General features: G+C 48.5%; 1 protein-coding gene across 3 annotated transcripts in view; it reads left to right on the top strand.

Moving 5' to 3' along the window:
• Positions 1 to 22,554, top strand: part of PLCB1 (phospholipase C beta 1) — a 290,674-nt gene that overhangs the window by 236,970 nt on the left and 31,150 nt on the right. For all 3 annotated transcript variants that reach the window (XM_058802822.1, XM_058802823.1, XM_058802824.1), the window contains exons 27-31: positions 643 to 823; positions 2,868 to 2,944; positions 3,034 to 3,123; positions 4,228 to 4,285; positions 5,289 to 5,375. In XM_058802822.1, coding sequence (XP_058658805.1) covers positions 643 to 823; positions 2,868 to 2,944; positions 3,034 to 3,123; positions 4,228 to 4,285; positions 5,289 to 5,375 — 493 coding nt within the window. The remainder of the gene's footprint in view (positions 1 to 642; positions 824 to 2,867; positions 2,945 to 3,033; positions 3,124 to 4,227; positions 4,286 to 5,288; positions 5,376 to 22,554) is intronic.

Genomic DNA, 22,554 nt, shown 5'->3' with positions numbered 1-22,554 from the left:
GCTTCCTTCCTGTGTTTTTCCCTTTGTTACTGTGTTTCTGCCTTGCTCCTGAGAGCTGCCTGTGTGAGCTCTGCTCCCCACTGGGGTGTGAGCTTTCCTTCTGGAGGCAGCAGCCCATGGAGCACTTTGCTGTGTGTGCTATGCATGGCATTTCCTGAAGGGGGGACAAAACACCAAATAAAGGGATGTTCCTGCATGTGAAGCATTTGGTAAATGCAGATGTAACGTTCGGCTTTTTAATTTATTGCTGAGTGTGTGCAGGGATGACTTTGTTTCCAAAATACTCAGCATTCACCCCTCCTGCTGGAGGCTGTGCAGCTTTGAAGTTCAGGTTCTGTCTGCAAGGGGATAAACAAGTTCCATGGGAAGTCTTGGCAGCTGCCTTTACAGCTCACTAAGTCTGGTTGCCACCACCCTGGTGGGTCAGTGGGATGAGGTTTACAAGATGCAGCCATGCCATTAAGAAATCATTAATAACTTCTTTTTAACTCACTAGGGCTAAAATCTCCCATCTCCTTGCTCTGTGTGTGGTGCTGAGGAGCTCGTCAGCAGGCAGTTTATAGAGATGTGCCTTCAGCAGGCAGATTGGGCCAAGGGGAGGCAGGGTGGTGCCAGCCTGGTGACCTGTGCTGTCCCCTGCAGGTCCGAGACCAGCAGCCCTGACCACAGCTCCTCCACCATCGAGCAGGAGCTGGCGGCCCTGGACTCGGAGATGACCCAGAAGCTGGTGGAGCTGAAGGAGAAGCAGCAGCAGCAGCTGCTCAACCTCAGGCAGGAGCAGTACTACAGCGAGAAGTACCAGAAGCGGGAGCACATCAAGCTGGTAGGTTTGTGCCCAGGGAAGCACTGGGGGCACCAGGACACGTTCTCATGGCTGGGGCTTCCTCCTGCCTGGGGTCCCTGCACAGCCCCATTCCCTGTGCTCTGCTGCAGCTCCAAGGGGCTGCTGTGTCACTCTGTCACTCCCAGCAGCTCAGAGGGCTTTGGGTGCACGGCACAAAGGCAGCAGCATTGTTCCTCCCTCTGGTTACACAACTCTCCTTTTACTGCAGCTTTTGGATGAAGTTCCTGTTTTGTTCTGCCACTTTTCCAAACCTGCAGTGCACAAGGAGGCAGGGTTAGCCAGGAAATAAATAGAAACACTGTGAAAATAGATTCAAACATTCCCCAGGACAGAGGGTTGTGCCAAAGAGTGTTGCTGTGGCAGATGAGCACTCTGAGGGGATGCAGGACACCTTCTGGATACGGTGGAGAAATATTTTGCATTCATTGGTCCAGGTCAGCTTTGTTTTTACAGCTGGAGTTTGGCTGACAACTGCAGCAGGATCATAGGCCCTCTGAGCTGAAACAGAGGAGTTGGGCAGATGGAAGCTCATGCTCATGGACATTAGGCAGAAATGAACATTTTTTTAAAGGGTGTTATGGGAGTGCAAGCTGTTTATCAGCTCCAGACAGCCCCCTCTTGCAGTTTTTTCTATTACCTGATGTTCTGCCTCCCTCCTGATGGGTGATTTGTCTGATTTGTCTCCTCTGCCCGGCAGCCACAAAGAGCAGGTAAGAGGAGTGATTTGTGATCTGTGTGTGGTACTGCTCAGCAGTGCCCTGCACGGGCTGATTTCCATGGTCACAGCACAGAGCTGGGGTGTTTGTCCCCATCCTGTGAGTCTCAGTGCTCCAGGGTGGGTGTGTGTACCCGCCCCAGGGACAGTCCCCATCCCACTGACCTCTGCTGGCTGCTTCTCAGAGATTTGGGCTTTTATAAAACAACCATTTTGGACCCACATAGTTGGGCTGATCTCGTGAGGTAACACTTTTCTCATTCTAAAATGGGGAATGGCATTTCTCAAAGCCAAGGTACATTTCTGGCATTATCCTGTTGGGTGGTGGCACAGTAAATTCATTTTTTAGCACAGAACTTTTGGGCAGCTTTCCCTCTGAGCTGTGCAGGAGTTAATATTCCAATTCAAACTTGCCTTTCAGCTGAGAGGTTCTTTCTGATGGCTTTATTTCAGTGGGGAGCCTATTGTTGGTACCCTTCTGCTTTTATCTGTGGAATGAAAAGTTGGATCAGACCGGCTGTGCCGTGTTACACACTCCTGGTTCATCTCCCTGGGAGGGTGATTTTACAAAATCAGACTTAACCTAGAAGGGTGATCAAACCCTTTTAGGGTCCCAATTCCCACTTTATTCCCTGAGCTGGCCCAGGAGCCGTGCCCACAGCTCCCCTCCTGTCAGCATGCCCAGCACAGCTGTGCCCTTTGTTTCTGCTTTGGGCACCAAGGAGAGTGAACCCACAGCAGATTTCACACAGTGACTCAGAGATTTTCCTTCTGTGACCAAAATGTAGGTTATGCTTCTCTGTGCTTGCCTTTCATACCTGCCATGTCTGGTTTTCAACATGCCCCTGACCACCCTGAAATCCAAAGCATTCCTTGTAATAATCCTCATTACAGGAGGAACATTTCAGCCCTCACAGAAAACCTGGATGTTCTGTCACACAGGAATTCAGCTGGCAATTAGCATTGTGTAAATTCAATTTGTGACCCCTCATGTTTTTTCACAGGCACTTTCATTCCTAGCAAAGGTAAAATACTTGAAATATATTTTGGTTTTATATTTAAAGTGTGTCACCTCGCTCTACAGAGGAGTAGCAGTTTCTGGGTGAGTTGGACATGCGCCATTCTGGCTGAACTGCACAAGTTAATCATGTGTTTATACTGATAATGCTGTTTGGTGCCTTTTGATCGTTGGTAATTCATCTGGGAATGGTGTAACACTTTCCTGCCTCCTGCAGGCTTTTCAGGAAATTTAGCTGCCTCTATGGTGTTTAGCTGAAGATACATTTTTTATTTTTGGGATTTTTCCAGCTAATTCAGAAGCTGACAGATGTAGCAGAGGAGTGTCAGAACAACCAGCTAAAGAAACTGAAGGAAACATGTGAAAAGTAAGTGCTGTTCCCTTACCACTGATTGCTGCTCCTTGTGGGATTTGTTTGGATACTTTCTGCACTCCCCTTTATTTTTTATGCTTTAGAGAAAAGAAAGAACTGAAGAAAAAAATGGACAAGAAGAGGCAGGAGAAGATCACAGAAGCAAAGTCGAAGGATAAAAATCAAATGGAAGAGTAAGTATATCCCTGGATCTATATCACTGCACAGGATTTTTCACAGCTGGTAACCAAAGGAAGGTCTTGACCCTAAATGCAAGGCAGCCTTCAGTCAGACCTCCCCAGAGTCCTTTCCCTGACAATAATTTCATTTCCTGGGGCTGCTCCAATCTCCTGTTCACGAGCTTTACTTTAGAGCAGTTAAAAATACAAGAGGAGCGAACAGAACAAAACCAAAAAGGAAACCCTCCAGTGTTTGAGTTTTACCATGTAACAGAGGCACAACTGTGTTTGGTTTGCTGCAGGTGAAAGGGTTTGCACAGGGTCTGGAGCCTCTCAAGAGAGAATCTGTGTTTGGTACCCCTGAGAGGAAATCACAGACACACAGAGTGAAGGATTTCAGGTAGTTTCAGAATCAGCACATGAAAAATGTCAATAAACATCCTATTAAAAAAATAAAGATGAGAATAATTTATTATGGAAATGAGGAGAAATAGTTAACATAGTTAGAGCTGTTCAGAGGGCATGGAATTCATTTTAGAAGAGAGCAGCTGGCCATTGTGGAAATGCTGCAGCAGTGAAAATCAATTGCAGGAGGAAATGATTTGCTGAGAGGTAAATGTGGCACTGGTGACAAAGGCTCAGGAACACACAGATAGCTGTTCTTTTCTCTTGCCCTTTCATTTTTTTTCCTTATTTTTCCCAAGGACTTTCCTCTGTCAGGCTTTTCCAAGAGCCCTTGAGAGAGGTGAGATGGGAACCCCATTGAAAGTCAGCTTTCCCCTGTGTGACACAGCCTGTCCTCACTCTGGGAGCAGGGCACAGAGGTGTGAGACCTTCCTTCTGGTGGATCCCTTCTGACTCACTCTGCCTGCACTGCTGCTCATCCAAAGCTTCTGCACAACTTTGGGCAGGAGTATTACACAGACTCACCGATTTCGTTGTTTTTACTTCGTGTTCTGTAGGATTTAGGCAAACCACCCAGGGTTTGGCCTGGCAGAGAGCTCGGGCAGGTAAAAGCCATTGTGTTTAGCACAGTGGGATGTGCTGCTGTGCCTGCAGTAATGCTGGAGTATTGCAGTAATGCTGGCATAATGCACTCATGCTGGAATGCTTCCCCAGGGAGAAGACGGAGATGATCCGCTCCTACATCCAGGAGGTGGTGCAGTACATCAAGAGGGTAGGTCAGCCTCTGCTGCTGCTGGGGCAGGGAATGGCACCTTGCACCTGCAAGCTTGGCTTCTGCTGCAGGTTCTGGGCTTCAGCAGGAGGGTTCTGCACCTGCTGGCTCCCAGCAGATGCAGTGTAGGCTCTGCTTCCCGTTCCAGGTAGAGGAAAGCTGGGATTCCAGTTAAAGGAAAGCTGGGATTTCAAACAGCCCTTCATTAATTGTTAGTCAGCACTTGGGGGATGGTGCTGAGGAGGGAGGAATTCAATACAATTTCATCTCTGAATATCCTGTATCTGTGGAAAATGCACCCATTTTTTTTAATGGCCTTGCTGGCTGACAAATGCAAAGATTGCATAAGGAAAGTCAATGAACATTTAATTGCAGAGTATATATTAACTTTAATTGCATTAGTACAGTTACTGAAATGTTAAAAGCATTCTGTAAGTTCTGTAAACACCAATTAAAGAATTCTGTTAAGGTTGTTAGCTTTCCTGAAGCTACAGGTGGTTCACACCAGGCTGAAATCATGCCCTGCAGTGCTTTGGGCTGTAAAATCACTATGGAACGTGTGCAGCCATTGAATTCTTCTCTTAATTTCAATGCAGAGATAGTCACGTTGTAAAGTTGGCCCATTTTTGCTTAGAAGAGTCTGATTTAGGAAGCAGCCTAAAGAATTAAGTAAATTAAGTAGGTTTTGTTTCTGAGGGTGTTACTAAGTGAAGCCCAAAATTTGGAATTGAATAACATTAGAGTCTGCAGTAAGTCCTTCAGACATTTGTGATCCTGAATGTTACGTGTAAATCTGATGTTCCATGTCCACACCTGACTGTTGCACAGCTGTGCTCAGGGGTGCTCAGGCAGTGCTGTGTCATTTCTGTCATTTCAGCTTGGAATTGGTCACATTTTTGATGACAGTGTCTCAGTTCTGATGGGTGGGGTGTTTGTTGGGGGGCAGGTGGGAGAGTGAGGATGTGCAATCCACGAACAAAGATCCTCTGCTCTTTCCTGACAGCTAGAAGATGCTCAGAGCAAAAGGCAGGAGAAACTTATAGAGAAACACAAGGAGATCCGCCAGCAAATACTGGATGAAAAGCCCAAGGTAAAGAGTTTTTGAACATGTTACCGTGCTAAAATTGTCCTTCAGGAGAGAAGGAGCTCTGGCAGCAGGTAGGCTGATGTTTGAACGTGAGGGAAGCGCCAGAGGCCCCTCAGTGGCAGCAGGGTGAGGGGAGGCAGGGGCAGCCTGTGGGGCAGCCCTCCGTGCAGATGTGACGGGAGGGCTCTTTGCAGCACCCATCTGATGAGGAGCTGTCGGTGCAGACGGTGCTGTGACCAGCAGAGTGTGCCCTTCCCTCCCTGTGCCTGACTGCACAGAAGCAAAACACAGCTCCCACTGGAAGGACAGAGAGATATCTCCTTAGCATGCTGCCCCGCGTCCTGTGGCACCCCAGGAGGGATTGCTGTGGGACACCGGGAGCTTTCTTGCAGGAGTAGTGCTTCACATTCCACACGGCTTGCTGGATTGATTGCCTCTGTTGGAGTTTATGCACTGCATCCACGTGCAACATTCTGAAATGCAGGTTCTGCTCCTTGGGCCTGGGGCTCCCTCTTGCTCCAGGTGGAGCTGGGGCAGCTTTGCCACCAGCCTCAGTGGAGAGGTTCAGATGCTGCACCTGATCTCCTGTGGGAACGCCTGGCCGTGGTCAGACCCCCACACGGAGGGAGGCTTGTGCTCAGCAGGGCTCATGGCCGGGTGTAATCCTCCCAGCCCACTGTGTCACGTCTGCCCTCGTTGTTCTGCTCCTGCTCGCACCCGTGTCCTTGGCTCAGCTCCATTCCCTGTCTGTGCCCACAGCCCCGGTGTTTCTGTGCCTGTGCCACAGCTGCAGCTCTGGCACTGCCAGGGGTCATCCCTGCTGCCGTGGCATCTCTGGGGAGCAGCAGAGAGCAAGGCTAAGGGCTAAGAGTTTACACAGCTTTACAATAGTTTGGGAAAACAAAAATGTTTGCATTTCCAGTTTCCTACTCATGTTTGTAAAATGGTGCTTACAAAAAGCTGGAACTTCTTGGTGTTGTGGTCATCTTGTGGGTGTAAAAAGTATCCATATCTTTATGTTTAGTGCTGTGGGGTCATGAGTTCATCAGGCTTGTGAACTGGAATTTAAACACTGGAATTTAAAATGCCAAAGAATAATAATCAGTTAGTGCTTCTAGCACTGGATCCTTGGGCACTCAATTATTCTGCTTAGCTGTGTCCTTCCTTCTTGTCTTCTTTATTTTTTATTTTTAATTTATCCATGTACTGAGGAGTAGCATAAGGCACTGGAAATTTGTCACTGAGGACTTGAGCTGAATTTGGAGAGGTGCTGGGGCAGCCACGTTTGACTCTTTGATCAGTTCCCTCTGCCCAGGGCTGGCTGTGGGCACAGTGACAGCTGCAGATCCCTGTGGGCACAGGTCAGCTCCAGATCCCTGTGCCCCTGCCCTCGCTCCTCTCAGGGCTGTGCTCACAGGGCCTGGCTCCAGGGCTTTTCCTTTCCCCACACACTGGAACAGGCACCAGGCTCAATTTATGGTGCTGGTGCCTCCTGCTTGCATGAGAGGCTTTAGGAAAACATAATTACTCATTTTATTAAGTCTCTTTTTATGCTTTTCTCCGTGTCCATATTTCACTCCCATATTTGCCTCCTCAGTGCCAGGGTGGATGATGTAAAATAGATCAAATGATTTCCCAGCTGAGCAGAGCTGCTGTGTTTGCTGCAGGCTGCAGCCTTTCTGGGGGCTGCTTTTTCAACAGCCTGGCCTCTCCTGCTTCAAACACCCACTGAAATTTATGCTGCCTGTGTTAAAAGACTTTTCTGGCAGCATCAACTCAGCCCCAAACAAAGAGTTCAATATATTAAGAGGGAAAGAATTTTCAGTATTCTCAGCAATGATTCCACTGGAGACAGATCTGCTGTCATCCCTCAGTGCTGCTGGGTTATTTATTGGTGCTCCCAGTGTGTTGTTGTGCTCTGAGTGTGCTCACAGCCCTTTCCCAGCCAGGGAGGATGCTGTGGCACCCAGTGTTGCCAGCACACTGCCACAGCCTCTCCCATCGTGGTGGCTTTTCTCTGAGTTAGCAGCTTCCTCTCCTGTGGTGTGTGCAGGGCACCAGGAGAACATCTGCCTTGGAGTGCTGGTGTGTTAGAAACTGCACAACCTGGATGCAGAGTAGCTCCCTGTCCTGGAGGCTGCTTTGGTTTGGTTTGTTTTGTTTAAAATATCACAGGGTTAGCTGAAAGTGCTTAACCCAGGGCTGATTTATAGCCCTAAGCTCTGCCTCTCCCTCACATGTATCATTTCTTTCTAGTGTTTCGATGTGAGACTGTTTTGCAGCTTCTATTTGCAGGGCTATTGTATAAAAAAGAGCTTTTTTGCTCCTGTGAGAGTTGGAGATTTCCTGAACTGGTACTTTTAGGGAAAAGGCTGGAAACAGCTCCTTGTGGTGCTGCAGGAGCCAGGGCAGGATGGGCTTTGGTGAGCCCAGAGGCGGCTCTGTGTGATGGCAGTGACACAGTGACCTGTGTGTGTGATGGCAGTGTCTGTGTGACACACTGACCTGTGACCCTGCCCAGCCTGGGGGTTACAGCCACGTGTGGAACCAGGTTCTGTAGTTCCAGGTTCTGTAGTTCCAGGTGTAGTTCCAGGTTCTGTAGTTCCAGGTTCTGTAGTTCCAGGTTCTGTAGTTCCAGGTTCTGTAGTTCCAGGTTCCCTCCTGCTGGCTTTTCCTGACAGCACCATCACCAAGCAAGGCCATATTGTATTTTCTCTTCTCTCACTCCCTGTTTTTCCTTACATTATCTCCTGGCAGCTCTATTATCTATCACAACTTGTATTTTCTTTCTCTCCCACCCTCGTGCTCTGTCTCCTCCTCTCAGTCACTGATGCACATGGAGCTTGTCCTGTCCTTACCTTGTCCCCTGGGCTGCTCCTGCCTGCAGTGGGAGGGATGCCCAGGGTGCCCAGGGATGCCCAGCTCCGTGCCCTGCATGTGTCAGGGCAGGGAGGGATTTTGGATCCTGCATGTGGCACAGAGAGTGCCCAGGATGGGCATGGCACACATGCCTCTGTCTCTGACAGCTTGTGCATCAAATTAAACACAAATGAAGTGCATTTCCTTCCCCCTGCCCCCTTGCCTCCAATTCCATTGTAATTACTGAAATCAATACACATGAGACACGACAAGGAGTTAATTATTTTTCTGGGAATCGACTCCGTTACAGTAAATAGACCCAAGCCTCCTCTAGTTGGACTCAGTGGGACTTGTGTTACCTGTGCTGGTGGGTCAGAGCCTTTACAGCCTCTGGTACCTCCAGGGCTGCAGCTCTGGTGCTTTGGGTGAAGCTCTGTGACCTCCTGGTGCAGGTGATGCTGTTGAGTGGAGCTGTTCCCTGCAGGAGGGCAAACAGCAAATGTGTCCTGAAATACCTTCCAGAAGGTGAACACCTTCTGAAACACCTTCTAAAAGGTATTTCAGCAGCCCTGAGGAGCTGTGGTGAGTGTTCCAGAGTCACTTCAGCTCCCTGGGAGCTCACAGCAGCAATGCTGTGTCCACCACACTCCCCTTTCATCCCTGACACCTCTGCAGGAAGCCAGGCTGCCTTTTGGGCAAGCTGCACTCGATTCAAACGCTTCCAGATGCATTCCAGTTCAACCACAGGCAGCTCTCCAAGAATTTTGGGGCAGGAGTTTGGAGGAAAAGGTTATTTCAGTTTACTGGGATTCATGGGACTTGCCTGGCTTGGGATCGGACAGGGGAAAGTTGTCCTCCCAAAAAAATCAGTATTCAGACTCATGGCAAAAAAACCCATAAAAGTGATCTGATAGCCAGTGTCACATTTGAAAAGTTCTTCTATTTTTCCCTGTTTGGGTAAAAATTCTGTTTGTTAGTTCATTCAATTTGAACATTTTCAAAGTTTAAACAGAAATCTGTCTTCAATCTGTGGCTGCTAAGCTAAAATGACTTGTGGCATTATCTGCCAAAAAAGCAGGGGATTAAGAGGATTGAAATAATTTACTGTTTGTTTCACTGTTCAGCTCTGGGCTTTGGTGCTTGTGTACTCATCAGAGGGGAATAATAAAATGTTTGTTTACCTCATTAAGTAGGCAACAGCACGGAGAAATGAAGGGAATTTTCATAGCCTCAGTGACCAAGGAATATTTAAAAGGAATATTTAAAAGAGAAAAAAGAAACACAGAGTGAGATTTACAAATGTTCCTGTGACTTGATCTGGCATCTTCCCACTTCTGGATGGGAGCTTGTGTTTAAATTTTGACATCATTGGGACTGTTTATGATTTTGGGATCATGCTCCTGGCCCATTCCCTGCAGGATCTGGCTCTTTTCTCACAGCCAGCCCCAGGTGACAGTCAGCCCAAACTTTGAACAAAGTTGGGATTTAAATCTGCTGGGATTTAAGTGTGCTGTTGGTGCAGTTGCCCCCGGTTCAGGGTATTATTTTGGGGAATTTAGGGTGCTCCCTTTTCTGCTGTTTCTCCCAGTGGATAAATGCTGCAGAGTGCACGTTCAGCCTGGGAACTGAGCAGTAAATAATCTCACTTCACTCGTTAAAAATAAGCAGGCTGCCCTTTATCCTGTGCCAGTTTTGTACCAATAAAACCTCCCTGAGTTCCCTGAAGCGACTGACACATCCAAGGCCTGAGAGCAAAAGGGTCCAGTCCAGTACCAGGATGCTCAAAGCATCATTGTCACTTTGGGCCTTGCTGGTTTACATCTTCCTTACAAATCCACATTTTAAAGGGCAGTTTATGTTTTCCAGCAGGATAAATATTGCAGTGTGAGAAATGGGTATCACAAAAGACACATGCAGCAATATGAGGTGATATTTGTTGTGTTGACTGAATGTCTTACACATACATGCCCTTGGAAACATTCCTTTTAAATCAACAGCATCACCTTTCCAGTGTGAATATGCAAAATGCTTTTAAAATTTTTAATTGAATTCTGATATCGCTTTCTTTTAAATAAAAGTGTCACCAACTCTTTGTAGGAAGAATTTAAATGTAAAGAAATACTTTGGTGAATGGGACACATGGAGAAATATGATAAATTTAAATTGGAGTTTATTGATAGAGGGAAGGAGATATTTTTCACACATGGGTCATTCTACTAGAAGTCAGGGACAATCTTGGGTTTGCTCTGGAGTTGCAATAAAAGGGGAAATAAATTACTTGAAAGGGCAAACTTTTCAATTCTGCAGCAGTGTAAATCAGAAGGAGCATGATCAAGTTCCCAGTGTCACTGGTGATTTAAAGATATTAGGTTTCTTAAAGCTGATCTCCTTCTTAAACCTCCCTTCTGCTGTCCCAGCTTGCTCAGAGCCCCATCAGCCTGGCTCCAGAGCTGACTGCTGTGTTAACCTGGTGCTCTCTGAGGGGAAAACAACCAAAGCCACGCTAAAAAACTGAAGGAGCCAGGGAGTGCCAAGGTTTTGTGTCAGGATGTTTGGCTGAGGCTGTGCAATATTTAAACCTGCCCAGGGAGGGCTGTGCTGGGGAAATGTCTGTGACAGGGCAAGGGCTTTGGTGAATGTCAGGGAGCACCAGGGCACCACCACAGGCTGTTCTGTGCCCTTGCCCTCTGCAGGAGCTGGGCTGGCACTCCAGGAGATGCTAAATGATAGAACACACTGAATTCTGCATGGGGTGTGCACAGACAGAACACAGCTTGCAATGCATGGCAGCACACACAGACATCCCCCAAGCACACCCTGCACACACCCCTGCCTCCCAGAGCCAGCCACAGACACCCAGGGCCACAACCAGATACCCCTGGAGAGACAACCAAATACCCCTGCACAGCTGGAGAAACAACCAAATACTCCTGGTGCTGCCATCACCACAGCAACAGCAGCACAATTGTCAGCCCCTGAGTGCAGCGTGACAAATGGCAGCAGATCCAGTTTGACACAGCTAATGGAAAAGTGCTGAAAGAAATATTAATGCCTGCTATGTGAACTCATTAGAGAGATGCTTTAAAATGCATGAAATGGGGGGGGATGTGTTCTTTAATGAGCAGAGGAGTAAAATCAGTGGTCCTGCAAGGGCTGTGGTGCAGGAAGGGCTCTGTGTGTGCAGTCATGGGGCAGGAGAGGGGCAGGGTTTGTGCAGAATCCCCTGCAAAGCAGAGGCACTGATGGAAACGCTGCTGCTGGCTGCACAGGAAAGGGTAGCAGAAATAACAAAACTTGTGTTACAGCTTCAAAACTATACCTGATTTAAAGAGTGTACTGAAAGTCATGTGTAGCCTGTCTTGGGGAACGACTTTTCTTTCTAGAAACAACGAAAATCAGAAGAAATGCTGTTGTTTGGAGATGCAGTCTCTTCCCCAGGAGATTGAGAGTACTGAGCTTGGTGGGAGATGAAAGCCCTGCACATCCAGGAGGGAGAGAAAGTGGCAGGGAACATTCCAGCCCTGTTCACACATTGCTCCCAGTGCTGCCTCTGGAGTCAGTACAGAATAACTGGGAAGGATGTTCCCTGGAAAGATTACTTTTCATTAGACATCTAAACATCTCCTGTGAGTCACTTGCACCAAATCAGCAGTTTCCAGCAGAGGAGTTGCTGCAGTTCATCATCCAGGAGCTGTGGGGGATGGCAGTCCATAGGTTGGCCTGCAGTGACTCAGTAAATTCCCATTATTCAGCCCTGGTTTGGAGGCAGGTTTGGCCCAGAGTGTGGAGTGTGACTAAGCAGCTAACTGCAGCTCTGTACCTGAGGATGATCTCTTTAGTGGAGGCCAAGGGATCTGTGAGCTCTGTGTGGCATCATTGGATGTGCCTGACAAGGGGAGGACTAATCCAGATGTGCTTTGATACAGAGCCTGGCTCTAGGATGGTCAAAGCAAAATTTAAACTTTTTAACATTATCTTTTAACATTGGAGCCCAGAATTGTAACATTGAATTTTCCATCGTGAGTGTGGTGAAAGTTCACAATTTTTGTTCTTTTTCCATTGCTCATATATGAAAGATAAAGCAGTTTTGATGTTCTTGTGATAGAAAAATCCTTCCTTTTAAACCTGCTGGGTATGGGGCAGGGAATCTGAGCTCTGGTTCATTCCATCAGCTTCCCAGCTCTCAGACTGGCCCGTGCTTTATAGAAATGAAGCCATGCACTAAAGGAAGTTATCAGGTATAATGTTACCCTGCTGATAATGGAGGGAGGCCTCTCAGCCTTTTTCATTTCTCCTTTTCTCTATATCCCCACTGTCCCCCATTTCCCCTGCTCTCCTGCTTGTCCTTCTCCACCTTCCACCAAGCTCCTTTTCTCAGCATGTGGTTCCTTTCTCCTGCTCTTTCTGTAGCCCTTATTTTCCATCTCTTGCACTCCCTGCTCTTTGCCATCACTGGCTGCTCTCACATTTCAGGGAGTGCCCACAAGTGCCTGTGGGAGTGGGGCTCCTGCAGGAGGAGCAGCATGAAGGGGAAAGGTGTTACAGAGCTGCCACGAGTGTTCTGCACGTTTGTGAGCTGGGCTGGGAACGGGGGAGGCGTTCCCAAAGCTTCCCTCGGATGGGAGAGAGCATGCACAGGGCACAGGGATGGGAGAGAGGATGCACAGGGATGGGAGAGAGGATGCACAGGGATGGGAGAGGATGCACAGGGATGGGAGAGCATGCACAGGGCACAGGGATGAGAGAGAGGATGCACAGGGCACAGGGATGGGAGAGAGGATGCACAGGGATGGGAGAGAGGATGCACAGGGATGGGAGAGAGGATGCACAGGGATGGGAGAGGATGCACAGGGCACAGGGATGGGAGAGCATGCACAGGGCACAGGGATGGGAGAGCATGCACAGGGCACAGGGATGGGAGAGCATGCACAGGGCACAGGGATGGGAGAGGATGCACAGGGCACAGGGATGGGAGAGGATGCACAGGGATGGGAGAGAGGATGCACAGGGCACAGGGATGGGAGAGGATGCACAGGGATGGGAGAGGATGCACAGGGATGGAAGAGAGGATGCACAGAGCACAGGGATGGGAGAGGATGCACAGGGATGGGAGAGGATGCACAGGGATGGGAGAGGATGCACAGAGCACAGGGATGAGTGCAAACACTGCAGGTGCAGATCAGCCCATTGCACAGAGCCTGGGCCCTCCCCTCTGCTCTGCTTGGCTTTTGAGAGGCCAAACATACACAGAGTTTAGGGATTAGAGATTGAATTCCATTGAATGCACACCTTTTTAGCTTATATTTATACCAAAACCCTTCACCATATATTTCCCTTTCAGAACTAATCAGCCATTTACGCAGTCCTGTTCATTGTCAAAGGCATCTCCAGTAATATTCTACATTTCCTTTGATTTGTTTCACATTTCTTACAGCAAGGTGACTGCTGACAAGCAATTACATGTCACTTTTAGTGTAACAAACACTTTGATTTGTACATCAAGGAAGCCCAGATGTATAAATCACTTGGCAACAGAAGCAGCCCTCAATTAGATGAGATAAAATGAGGAAAGCTGATTTCTGTGATGCCATAACATCACCCACTTTCTTTTTCTCTTGCAAAATGTGCTCTGCAAGTTCACATTCTAGAACAGACAATGAGTGTAGGAGTGTGCAGACACCCTAAAGCAGCAGTGCTGTATCCACCAGCAGTGCTGTACAGTGCATTGATAGCCAGGGACACTGAGAATTGCATCAGATAAAAGTGCTGAACAGGCCACAGGTTTGTGATCCAACACACTGGGCAGATAAAATTCTTCTGACCTCTGAAGACTCATAAGTGGAGCAGTACTGGTACCTGTTCTAAGCTGGCCAGCATGAATGTTAATCACAGTATGAGGAAGTGGAGTGGATAGAATCCATTGTTTACATTGATGAAGAAATGTGGTTTCTATATGTCACAGTAAATATTTGGCTGTGTGTGCATAGGCACACGTGCTCACCAGCTATATTAAGAACATGCATATGCTATAATTTTAGAGATTTAGCTTGATGCATGTACATTTTGGATGCATCTGTTAAATTACAGTTATTCACAGCCTTGCAGGATGGAAAATTCACTATCACAAAATTCTGTTAGTGATTTTCAAACTGGCATGATCACCGCATTAATTACAGTGTGATTCAAACCTTTGGTTTTTACTTTCTTTCTTTTTTCCCCCCCTGTCCTTTAAAATTGCCTGCTTAATATTCTGATTCTCTTCTGGAAAGACAATAAATGGGGAAAATTCTGCCTGCCCATTGAGAGCCTTCCTTGGCTGTGAGCACAGCAAATGGCACAAGGGAAAGGGGCCTCAGGCAGCTGATGGGAGTGAAAGGTTTGGTGCAGAGAAGGCAGCACAGGGCACTGAGCATGCTTCCAGAGCTCAGGAGGGGCTGTGCAGGTTTCATGGACTCTCCTCCTTCCTCTCAGCCTGTAGTAAACACAGAGTATCTGTGCACCAGCTTCCAGCCCCAGTGGCAGGAATTCCATCATCCCTGCTTTGCTCTAAACTGACCTGCTGCTCCTTGAATTGTGTTAGGGATTTGTTAGGTTAAGCACAGGGGGCATTTTGAGGTGTTCAGATGATAGAGACTACAGAAATGCAATTGAGACACTAAATACTGGAGGAAGTCATGGAGGGCTTCGCTGAGAGTTATCTGCTAGATAGATAAATTCCCCTCTCAGCAAACTGCAGTGGCTCTTCCCTCCTGGAGAGGCTCTCTGCAGTGCTTAACAGGTAGCTGCTCTTCAGAAAGAGCCCAGACAGATTTATCTCCTCAGCCCAGAGATGACCACATCCTCAGGAGTGACAGACTGCAAAGCAGGGAGATGGATTGGCAGGGGAGAGGGCAAGTGAAGCTCAAAATGTCATCCTGCATTCATTGTGGCTGTGGCTTCCCAATTAATGCACAGAATCTCTCCTCTCCATGGAACCCTTACTCTGGAGCTGCACAACCAGTAATGAAACCCATTTTCTGTCCCTGCACTGTTTTCTGCTGTACTCTGGTACATCCTGGTAGGCAGTTCCTGCTCCTGCAGACAAGATGAACTGACTCCTTACTGCCCTCGCTGAGCAATCACTGTGTGTCCAGCATCCCTGGCTCAGCTGTGGAGGTGTGGGAGTACCTGTAGGGACTGATCACACCCTCCAGTGGCTGGAGCTCCTGGCTCTTCCTCTCATGTTTATCTTTTGCTGAAAGGCATCGTCCCAGCATTTTTACCTTGCTTACACAGGGAGTACCAAAGCTGTGTAATGATCACCCTGACTGCAATTCTGCTGTGCCAGCGCTCCCCGGTCGCCCTTCCCTCACCATTTGTCAGATTCACTCCCTGCCTGTTGAATCAGAAAACAAATAATGTGACTTTCTAGCTCAGAAGAAACATTGCCCTTGGAGCTGGTAGCATATTGTGAGGAAATGCATTTGGTGTTGGTTTGTTGAGCTCACTGTCTGCCCTGCTTGCAGATGATGTTCCTCACTGTGCAGAGGGCACTCAGCAATGTCCTTCTGTCCTCACTTCTGATTGTTTTCCAGGAGCTCTGCTCTCCAGTAACTTTGTGGTGGCTTCTCAGGTCAGGGTTCCTGTTTGTCCCTCTGAGGCTGGGCAGTTCTTGTCTGGTGCACAGGCTGTGACAGGATGCAATATTAATGACACAGCAGGGAAAATCAGCAGTGGATCATTCCTGCCATGGGGAGAGTCCCAGCTTGGCCCGTGTTTTCTGTGGAAAACTAGATTTACTAGATTTACATTTCCTGAGCAAGTACTTGCAGAGGATGATCTCTGCTATCCCATGCTCTGTGCAGCACACTCTTGCTGTAGTATGGGAAGCACAGATTGCTCTTATTTATCAAGAGTTCTCCAGTCTCCCTCTCAGCAGACACAGGATTCCACAGGATTTCTCAGCTGGCCTCTCAGTCCTGTCTGCAGCTCTGGCTGCTCCTCCTGTCACTCACACTCACGTCCTTCATCCTCAGGCCAGCATTCCCGAGTGCCTGTGCAGCCCTGGCTCCTTAGTTACCCCAAGGGAGCCCCCCAGAATCCTGCCAGCTTCCCCTCCAGCTCAGGAGCAAAGGCAGCCACATCCAGCAGCACTTGCACAGGATCTGTCCCTCACTCATTTCACAGAATGGCTTTTAGAAATGTTTTCAGCACTCAGCAGCTTCTGGCTCAGATATGGGGTCTTTCATATGCAAGTCCATACAGAATTTTGGGGTTTGGTCTCCTGAGCCTGTTAACTGGTAAAGAAACAATATTTCTAACCCATCTTTTAAGTGCCTTTTTTAGCTGCCTCTTAGCCAGCTTTGACCCACAACTGAATCATGTCTCCCCTCTTTCTCTTTACCCTGGGTGTTGCCTTTCCGTCTGTGATGCAGAACACAATGCTGGAATTCACACCAGAACGGTGCCCCTCACCTCCCTGTGACCCCTCAGTTCCACTGCAATGGCTCACTTGTTCTTGCTGGCTTTCAGCTTCTGTTACCCGCCATGAAACTTGGGATTCATTTCCCTGGGAGTGCCCCTGGGGGATATTTATGCGTGTTTCTGCTCAGTTAGGGCACTGATCCCTGGCAGGCCACGCACCTTGCGCTGCCCATGCTGGGGTCAGCTGGACGGGGATCAGCCCTTTGTGGGCTCACCTCTGGGACAGAAGGTGGTGCTTCCCCCTCTCCCGTCCCTGCTCTGCTCCCATGTCTGTGGCAGCGCCTTGTCCTGCAGGGTTCTGTGTCCCTGCTGCCCTACGCTGGCCCGGCTGTGCCTGGCTCCCAGAGCTCAGGGCAGCCCAGCCTGGCTGGATCCCAGCCCGTCGCAGGAGCAGCTTCCCCTCTGAGTGCCAGCAGCCAGGCTTTCCCAGTTCCCGTGTTTTCCTTGTCCTGCCCCAGTTGGTGCTCTCTTGGCAGCTCAGGGTGGAGTGCTGCTGGAACGCTCCCTGTTGTCACAGGCTTTGGAGTGCTTTGCTTTTGCCTCTGTCACAGTTTCACGGCAGAAAAACTTCAATCATTTTTGGGGTGTTGTTGACCCCTGCAGCTGGTGCTTCCTGCCATGCAGGGACTCTGGAGCAGAGCACAGGGATTTCTCAAATAGCGGCCAGGGAGCTGCCCCAGCACCAGCAGTGGGAATGGTGAAAAGCTGCTGGAACCAGGAGGGCAGATAGACAGGAAGGCAAATGTTTAAAAAATACATTGGCTCTGTTAGGAGATACTCTTCAGCTCCCAGGGAGGAGGAAACTCTGAGAATAGGAGGAAGGAAGGAAGTGCAGCAATAATGAGGATGTGGGCACTTGTAGGGGGTGTGGAGGACAGGAATGCTTGGAGAGAGGCAGGAGGGGGAAATTGGGAGGCAGATTTTGGTGTTCCATTGCCTGCCAATGCAAAGCAGTGCCAAGATGCTGTGGTACTGTTCCAAGGTAGCTTCAACTGCCCCAGACTGGTCAATCTAAAGTTTCAATAAGATTTATGAGTTGCATTGTGTGTGTTCAAAACAGAAGGAATAATTCTTTTACTGTTGCATTCATTACAGATAGACATATATCTTTATATCCATATTTAACAAAAAAAAGTGGGGAAAAATTATTAAAGTTAAGACTAAATTTTCTACATTTGCATTTCATTAATTCAGGAATTTTAGCTTTTGGAAAAACTAAAATTCTAAAAGAGAAATTCACTCTGTAATTGTGGTGTTAAGTTAAAGCCAACCCTCTTTTAAAGAGTGAGAATTGACATTCCAGTAACCACTCATCTGCAGAGACAAGAAATGAATTTTACCTTGCATGCCATCAGATGAAATTATTTGATTTTATAAGAATTACTGGAGAATTTGCACAGAAGGCTCTCGGATGTATTGAGGTGCTCTACTAAGATTTTAAATCTAAGATCTGAAGAGTAATTAAGTAATGGAGAGGAGGTTTTACTGTCAAGAAGAAAGACATGCTGTATTTCATCTGTGATTTTGCTTGCGAAAACAAGTTAAAGCTAGGTATAAATTTGAGGGGTTTTTTTAATTCTGTATGAGCAAAACTGAGTTTCTGTTTCACCTACAAACTGTTTGAAGGAGATTTTACTCCCCCCAAAAAAAGAAACTCAGGAAAGTATCAGGTGCCTTTGCTGCTGATCATGGAAAGCTGGGCAGCATTGCTTTAGTGGCAAGCAAAGAGCAGGGTGGGACATGGAGCTGGCCCTGGGAAATGGGAAAATTGTCCCCAGGGCTCGGAGGGGCATCCCTGGAAGGCAGGGCTGTGCTGCGGCCTGGCTGGCACATGGGGCAGCTCTGGCAGTGCCCTGGGTGCCAGGGCTCGGAGGGGCATCCCTGGAAGGCAGGGCTGTGCTGCGGCCTGGCTGGCACATGGGGCAGCTCTGGCAGTGCCCTGGGTGCCAGGGCTCGGAGGGGCATCCCTGGAAGGCAGGGCTGTGCTGCGGCCTGGCTGGCACATGGGGCAGCTCTGGCAGTGCCCTGGGTGCCAGGGCTCGGAGGGGCATCCCTGGAAGGCAGGGCTGTGCTGCGGCCTGGCTGGCACATGGGGCAGCTCTGGCAGTGCCCTGGGTGCCAGGGCTCGGAGGGGCATCCCTGGAAGGCAGGGCTGTGCTGCGGCCTGGCTGGCACATGGGGCAGCTCTGGCAGTGCCCTGGGTGCCAGGGCTCGGAGGGGCATCCCTGGAAGGCAGGGCTGTGCTGCGGCCTGGCTGGCACATGGGGCAGCTCTGGCGCTTCCAGTGCTGCTTGTGGCTTGGGAAATCCCATGGTGCACAGGTCATGACTTTCATTACAGAGAGAGGGAAAACCTCCTCCTGTTGATCTTCCCCCTTGCCTGTGTCCTTCTCCATGCTGTGGTTTTTAAGGATCTGTTCACTCTCTGAGCTCTGCATTCTCCAGGCACACGCTCCCAGCCCCTGGGCCTGGCTGTGTCCTTGTCCTCAGGCACTCCCAAGATGGGAGCTGTTTGAAATTCCTGCTGTTGGCTGTGGGACTTTGGGCGCGTTTTTGTCCCTTTTGGCTGAGCGTTCACTGCAGCCCCAAAGGCACATCCACCCTGGTGTTGCAGGGACAGAGCAGAGCTGAGAGCCCTGGAGCAGTGTCCCTGCACTCAGGGGTCTGGCAGAGCTGTTTATTCACAGGCTGGTGCCACGCACTGCCTGCCCGACCAAACATTTTGGATACCATCCATTTCTTTGCCCCTCTGACTTAATGTAGGCATTCCATGTGGCACTTTAAAATAAAGAATTCCCTAGGGGTCCATTCTGGAAACAGAGTTTCTTTTGGCCTTTGCCCGGTGTTACACCAAGGGATCACTGTTAAGGACATCTATTGTAGCTATTGCCTAGAAAAAGCAGTTCAGCCACAATAGGTTGCTTGTGTACACTTTCAGCAAACCTTTAAATATTTATACTTTCTAATTTATGGTGTGTGCTCCCTTCCTTAAATAAAGAGCTATCCTGAATATTATCCATCTAACTCTTCCAAAAACACCAACTTCCAAAAACTAACCCAAACAAAACTCTTCCGTTGTATTGCTGTTCTTAATTTACCCCAGTTCCACACTATTTAAGAGATTTTTTTTCCCTTTTGTGAGTGTTCAGTATAGGGGAAACAGTTGCAAACTCCTGTTGGAAAGATCTAAAGAGCAAGCAAGGATAAGTTTTAGTAAATTTCTCTCTTCCCTTTAGAAGACAGTCATGCCCCCAAAGGAACCTTTTTCTTCAAAGTATTGTTAACAAAACATGTGTTTTCTATGAAGGATTGAAAGATAATTCATTTTTAAGTTGAACCAAAGAGGAAAAAAATCAAAACCAGAGAATGTAACTTCTGATGAAGCATCTCTGTTTACTTTGCTCTTGTTTGAGGAGACTTTCTTCAGTTGTGTTTGTTTTTTGTGGCACCTTGTTTATGAACTGCAGGGCAGACAGTTCCCAGCACAGCTCAGTGCACAGACACCTTGGCTCCTTTCCACGGCACCCAAATGCAGCAGGTGCTTCACTCAGGCCCCAGGAAGGACCTGAAATGTGTGCAGGGACCTGAAATGTGTGACAAACCAGGCCAGGTGCCTGCAAGGGAAGCTGGTTTTTCTGCTTAATTGTAAAATATTTCTGTTTTCCATCCTCAACTGGAATAGCCTTCCTAGTCGCCTTCCCAGCCCTGGGAACTTCTTGCTGAAGGTAACACCACGTGTGGCACTCAGATAATGTGATGATATATCCTGAGAGTAGCCCTGCAAATCTTTAGTCAGTAGCAAGATAGTTGGTTTGCTGATAAGTTTTTATTTTAGGCAGGGTCCTGCCAATTATTTTCACTTACTCTGCCACCTACAATCACCTCATTAGCAGTGCCTACACTGTGATACAACTGCTTCTCCCTGTGTTTGTCCTTCCCTTCCCATTTTCCCCGAATAAACACTACTAATATGTGATGGGAAGGTTTCCAGGCAGGCTCTGTCACCTCCTCCTCAGTGTAAAATGTGATGTCAGCCTTGTTTCTCTGCAGGCTTTCTGGGTTCTGTGTCCTCCTGGCCTGAAGGATTTGTGTTTCAGCAAGCATTCTGCTTTCCTTTAGGAGAGTTACTGAGTTGTGTGTGCCCACATTCACCACCACTGAACTCCCTGGTGCTGAACTCTCACTAGAGCAGCTGCTCAACACTGGACACTTTCAGCAGTTCCACTTCATTTACTGGTGCCAAGCCCTTGAAAAATCTGTCAGAAGCTGAGGAGATTCAAAAGGGATTGGAGGCCACTTCAGAAATTTAATGTTTTCAGCACCGAAGTTCTTGTTGAGTGACACTTTGACAGGAGCTAAAACTTTACTAAAACTGGAGCTGCAGGACTTAGGGCAGGGTTTGAGGGATCGGGACCAGGAAGGGGTGCCCAGAGGTGGGAATTGTGTTGCCTGCCTGCTCTAGGACTGTTTCCCTCAGACAGCCCCTGCTAGCAGCCAGGGGCAGAGCACAGAGGCAGAGCACAGGTCTGAGCTGTGCTCTGAGCCAGCCTGGCGCTGTGGCTCTCCTAAAGCCCCGAGCAATGTGGGGACGCTGCCCTGCAGTGACCAGATGTCCCTTGCATTACTCTCACATCCCTTCTCAGAGGAGCTCATTGTTGCAGGAATTCCCTGCTCCTGCTGCTCCTGTAAATGTACCTGCGGCTTTGAGCAGGGACAGAGTTTCCCCATGACTTCCCTCGGGTTTGACTGGGAGCCCCCCATGAATTCTGTGTGTGTCCTGTCTCTGTTCTCTCCTCTGGAGCAGACTCATGACTGTTGGCACTGTTGCTTTGTGTGGTGCCAGCATGGGGTGCCTGGCTCTTCATTAGCTGTCCATATGCACAGCAATAACTTCTGTAATTACTTCTGAGAGTGCCTGTAGGACACGAGGAGGTGGCACTCACACATCACAGGCCCTGTTGCAGGAGGAAGGGAGGCGCCATGGCACTGCCCTGCTGGAGCAGATGTGTCTGGGATGCAGAGTGCACGTGCCACGTGTGGGCCAGCTAGGACACAAAATGACAATTCTAATCAAAGTCTCCGCATTTCCCAAGCATTAGGCAGCAGATTGCTGGGAGTGGAAGTGGGTCACACGTTGTGCTGAGTGATTGTGCTTTGTCCTTTGCCATCTGGCAGCGTGAATCAACGTCAGCTGCGGGCAAACAGAGCTCTGCAAGGTGACCTTGGCTGCAGGGGCAGCCTGGGCAGGGCCTGCAGGAGCTCACCTGCAGTCCTGGCAGGGAAGAGCCCACAGGAAGAGGGGTGGGACTCTGGGAGCCCTTATGGCCACCACTGCCACCCTGGGAGTCAATGGCATTGCTTCCCTCTCTCTGTGCCCACTCACAGGGCAGGGCCAGGATGCACTGGGGCTCAGAGCAGGTGTAAATGACATGGAGGGTGCCAAAAAACCCCCGATCATTCTGGCCAGTTGTTCCTAGAAATAGAGATTCTAGGTGTTTATTACCCTAGGATATTTATTAGCCTAGGATATGTTTTTGAGCAAACCTAGCTTTTGAAGCAGTCTGATTTTAGAGGTCTCTGAAGCTGAACCTGGCAAATAGAACAGGTATCGACACAAATGGAAGACATTTGTAGCTCAGTTGAACTGACACTGTCAAGACAAATTTAGCTGTGAGTTTTAAATGTGTGGGTCTGAAACAGAAATCAATAGACAATTCCAAAAAGGAAAATTATGTGTGATAAAAGTTCCTTGTGGTGCTCCCAGCTCAAACCATACAGTGGTTTTTGTGCATTGAAGGCTTTGCTAGGTTAACTTGCATTTTGCTGCCTTACTTGAGGTGTCAGTGTTTGAAATCTTTGGC

The sequence above is a fragment of the Ammospiza caudacuta genome, chromosome 3 (genome assembly GCF_027887145.1).
Source record: "Ammospiza caudacuta isolate bAmmCau1 chromosome 3, bAmmCau1.pri, whole genome shotgun sequence".
Taxonomy (NCBI): Eukaryota; Metazoa; Chordata; class Aves; order Passeriformes; family Passerellidae; genus Ammospiza; species Ammospiza caudacuta.
Note: the sequence above shows the minus strand (reverse complement) of the source record. Positions and strands in the feature narration are given on the sequence as shown.